The sequence below is a fragment of the Meleagris gallopavo genome, chromosome 26 (genome assembly GCF_000146605.3).
Source record: "Meleagris gallopavo isolate NT-WF06-2002-E0010 breed Aviagen turkey brand Nicholas breeding stock chromosome 26, Turkey_5.1, whole genome shotgun sequence".
In the NCBI taxonomy this organism is placed as follows: Eukaryota; Metazoa; Chordata; class Aves; order Galliformes; family Phasianidae; genus Meleagris; species Meleagris gallopavo.
This window is the reverse complement of record NC_015036.2, coordinates 2,157,203-2,161,493: the sequence shown is the minus strand read 5'-3', so window position 1 is coordinate 2,161,493 and position 4,291 is coordinate 2,157,203. Positions and strand designations below refer to the sequence as shown.

Genomic DNA, 4,291 nt, shown 5'->3' with positions numbered 1-4,291 from the left:
TTGCGTGTTTTTCCTTTCTCCCCCTCCCCCAGAAGGCTTGGCCGGACAACTCTCTCAATTCTTATGATTATTTTCAGAAACAGTGAATACATCTTCTTCCTCTCCTTTCTGCTGTGGTGGTCGTGGCCGCCTCGGGGCTCAGAACTGGCGGGCGAGCTGGGCGAGCGGCAGGGCCAGCAGCCAGGCACAGCTGCCTCGCCGCCACGCACCACTGTTGCCATCGTGCACTGCACCGGGGCCTGCGGGGGGAGAAACACCCGCATTGTTAGCTGGAGAGAATGGAGGGGGGAGAAAATAACGCTGCTTTGGGCCCCGGTGCTATTACAAACACTGGGGTCACCACCGAGAGCTGCATGGTGCAGCCATTCCCATCCTCGGGTTTGGGACATGAACCCCACCGTGTGTCCTGTGCTGGTTCCCATGTCCCATCCCCAGCCTGTCTTGGTTGCAAAACCACAAAGCAACCTCCTCCAGCTCCTCCAAATGTTCTTTGAACTTGGAGGCAATAGCTTCCACCCAGGAACACCAAAAGTACCGCCAAGGAATTGGACTTAATCCTCTGACCTGGGATATCATATAACACTGTAATTCTAGAACTCTATGACTCCATGATGACTCTATGATTCTATAAAAACTACCCAGGAGATGGATGATGAGGCACTGGCAGAGGATGCCTAGAGAAGCAGTGGGTGCCTCATGCTTTGAGGTGCCCAAGGCCACGGATGGGGCCCTGGGCAGCCTGAGCTGGTAGGAGGCAACCAGCCCATGGTGGAGGTTGGTCCCTTCCAACCCAAACCATTCAATGATTCCATGTGCAGCACTGCACCCAGCTCCTGGTGGCACCCAGCCTCCCCAGAGCCACCTTGTGACCCTCTGCAGGAAGGATGAAGTGGGTTGTAACAACAGAGACCCCCATGCTTAGGCAGACAGGTGAGGATCTCAAAATATGCCACGGAGAAGGGCTCCCAAGTTGGTGTTTTTTGGCAGAAACACCTCAAACTGAACTGCCCAACTGGGACCATGTGGGAGGATCAGATCAGTTCTCACTTTTGTAATCCCGAGAGATGTCCCCTCACTCAGGGCACTGAGGACCACTCTCCATTAGGTCTCCCTTTTGCAGCATCCTCTAGCACCCCTACAGACACCACTACCCACAAAGCCCCAAATCACTAACAAGCTGGGCACTGGGCGGCTCTGGAGTCAAGAGCAGCTCCGTGCTGCCTCCAACTCTTCCCAATATCTTGAGGTCATCCCAATACCAGCCACTAAGTGCACTATGAATGGAGCCACGTGGCTGCAGAGCCCCAGATCAGGATGGCAGTGGTCCCCAGGGCAAGCGATCGATCGATCGGTAAGAGCAGCAACGCAAGGAAGAGCACCCCTACCACATCCCGAGGAAAAAAAAGGCACTAAAGCAACACTAAAAGCATCCTAGAGGAAGAAGGACTGGCTGCAGCACCACTGGGCAACAGGACCACCAAGCCATCCCTGCCTGTATCTTGGAGACGGGGGGAAGAGAGCAGTGGAGGGGACAGTGGGGACGTAGCATGCAGAGATGGGAGGTGGGCATGTTAAAGACCCAAACAGAAATGCAGCTAAACACATGTGGCTACAGTTAAGCAGCAATGGGGAAGCCACAAGCAGCCCCAAAGTTATCACTGCAAGAGCTGGAGCAATGGGGTTTAGGGGAGCTGCTCCCTGAATATTGCTGGAGGGACCCACGGGAACACGGAGCGGGGGGATTGCTGGCATTGCAGGCTCATCATTACTGACCTTTCCAGGGTGTCAGAGCGGTTGTTGTCTCTTCTAAAAATCAAAGAACAAGTCAAGGTTAAGGCACAGAGGCAATGGCAGGCTCAAGGTGCTTTGCTCAGCCTGCTCTTGGCATGGGAAAATGCATGGTCATGATCGTTATAGGGCCTCTGTCCTCCATCCATGTGGAGCTTCCTGGGTGGCTTTAATGCAAACTCTCTGGGAATCCACATGGACTGCACGAAAAGGGAGCAGTAGAGAGCTCTTTTTCTTTTTTTTTTTTTCCTGACTCAAGAAAATTATTTGATTCCAGAGCACTTCATCACATTAAAGACAGCATCAAATGAGCCGCTGAATTAGGTGGAAGGCCTGTAATAAGAATTGCTACGTGTTAGATAAAGCACCAGTTGACCTCCCTGAAAAAACAGATTAAGGAAAGGATTACAAGATGTATTCTACACTATCCTCAGTCGCAAGGCACTGGAAACGTCAATGTGCTGACGTGGATTAAAGCTCCATTTGGGGGAGGAGAACCCTGAATAGTTCACTCAGCCTCAAGGAAGAGGGGACGCACACAAAACTGTCCCCCAAAACCACACAGATTGGGTATTTCTCCTGCAACAGGTAGCACAGCACATCACTGGGAACTGTAAGGGGATTTGGCTCCCAGCAGGGCTGCACACAAGGTGATGGGGCCACGCTCCCATTATGGCATGAGCCATTCCAAGTGTCTTTAATGGAGGAAAATCCAGTAACTGGCAGCTCTCATTAAACAACCAGCAGAGAGAGTCCTTCTTAACTTGGAGGCTTCTTGTCCAGCCTGCACTGTGCAACCCTTGAATGGGGTCCCAGGATATGTGAGATTTTCATCCCATAAGACAATACAGAGATTACAATCACACAGATGGCCCAGGCCATGTGGGACACTCGGTCCCAAGGGCAGGACAGCATGGACAGAGCCATGTGGCCCTGAGGTGTCCTGTCCCTCTCCCTGAAAAATGGGGTCATTGGTGACCAAAATTATCAGAAAGCCCGATGGGGAAGAAGCTGAGATCATTTCTAAGCAACCCTAATGAAGGCTTAACAGCCAGGTAACAACTAATGTCTGTCACTTACAGCACCGACTTTTTCCTCCAGAAGTGACTGTGATGCTCATTAACACCCAAGGTTGGAGCTACCTGGGGGCTGTGGGCACAGCCCTGAGCACAGTGAGGGAAAGAGATCTGTGGGGAAACCCAGTGCAACAGCTGGTACCCACAGAAGATGAGGATGCAAGCAGCACACAGGTGCTCATTGAGCCCAACATGTGTAAAGGAGCAGACGTGATGGGCAGTGCCTTCTGCACAGATACATGGGGGGACAGCAGGAAAGAGAGACCACATTTCCAGAGATGTCTTCCCAGCCACTCTGCTGGCACAAGGTGCTAATTGCTATCTTGTTTTCCTTTTCTTAATCACTGCACGCCTACAACCACTGCACACCTACAAGAGCAGTGTCCTGCTCTACCATAACCCTGCCTTTCCTGCAGAAGAGGGGTTTCTTGTAACCTCTCCAGGCATAATTAAATAATTCACACATGCTAGGAAAGGGTTTGCAATGCCAGGAGCAAGTTGGTGCTTTCCATTAAACCCTCTTAGCAGTGATTAATTCCATCCTGTGGTTTGTTTAACAAGGGCTGCTATTAATGTCATCCATGGACACTGCTACCCATGGGCAGGAATGCCACACCGTGCCTCCCCTGGGCTTCCCCCTCGGTGTCCCCAGCACAAGGTGATGTAGAAGAGGTGGACAACGATGCACTTTGCACATAATTGTTGCAAATCCAAAGTGAGCCCAGAACTGAGTGAGGGCGGGTCATAATGAGGAATGATGCTGGGAGAGGATGGATCTCCAAAGCCCTGCTTCTCCTTGGCATCTGCCAGAGCAAGCCAATGGAAACCTGCAGCTAGACCCTTGCCTTGCACTGATGCCCAAACACAGCAACAGTGCCCAACACCTCTAAGCAGTGCCTCTACGCAGTCAGGAGGGTGGTTTGGAGGTTTTGATGCTTCCCCTGTGCTCACACACGCTCTGGGTTAGAAAGGATGAGTAGAAACATGCATCACTCCAGAAGCCCCAGCTTTCCACTGCAGGTCTCGCACACTGGTGGTCACTCCGTTAAGCTGTGCCCAGTCCCCACCCCAGTCCCTCAGTGCTGCTCACCATAAAGGATCATGCTGGCGTTGGTGTTTCCTAGCTGGTTGGAGGCCACGCAGGTGTAGTTGCCGTAGTCCTGCTCAGAGACGTTGAAGAAAGTCAGTCGGGAGAAGAAGGCTTTGTTTTCCACTTTCAGCCCTTTCTGTCCTTCAGCCAGCCTGGGAAGAGAGCAGAAGGAGTGATGGAGATGGCACCAAGAAAGAAGCACCCCCCTACGATTTAGGATGAGAAGTACTGCCCTTAAGTTGCATCAGGAGAGGTTCAGGGTGGATATTAGGAACTATTTCTTCTCTGACAGAGTGATGCTGCACTGCCCACCTGCCTGGGGGTGGGGGGGGTCACC

General features: G+C 52.1%; 1 protein-coding gene across 4 annotated transcripts in view; it reads right to left on the bottom strand.

Annotated features, from left to right (window-relative positions):
- LOC100547960 (protein CEPU-1) overlaps positions 1–4,291 on the bottom strand; it is a 252,773-nt gene continuing 248,482 nt past the window's right edge. For 3 of the 4 annotated variants that reach the window (XM_010723617.2, XM_010723615.2, XM_010723618.2), the window contains 3 exons: positions 3,955–4,106; positions 1,774–1,806; positions 1–239 (listed from right to left, as the gene is read on the bottom strand). In XM_010723617.2, coding sequence (XP_010721919.1) covers positions 139–239; positions 1,774–1,806; positions 3,955–4,106 — 286 coding nt within the window. In that variant the 3' untranslated portion in view covers positions 1–138. The remainder of the gene's footprint in view (positions 240–1,773; positions 1,807–3,954; positions 4,107–4,291) is intronic. The other variant, XM_031556864.1, reaches the window with a different exon arrangement.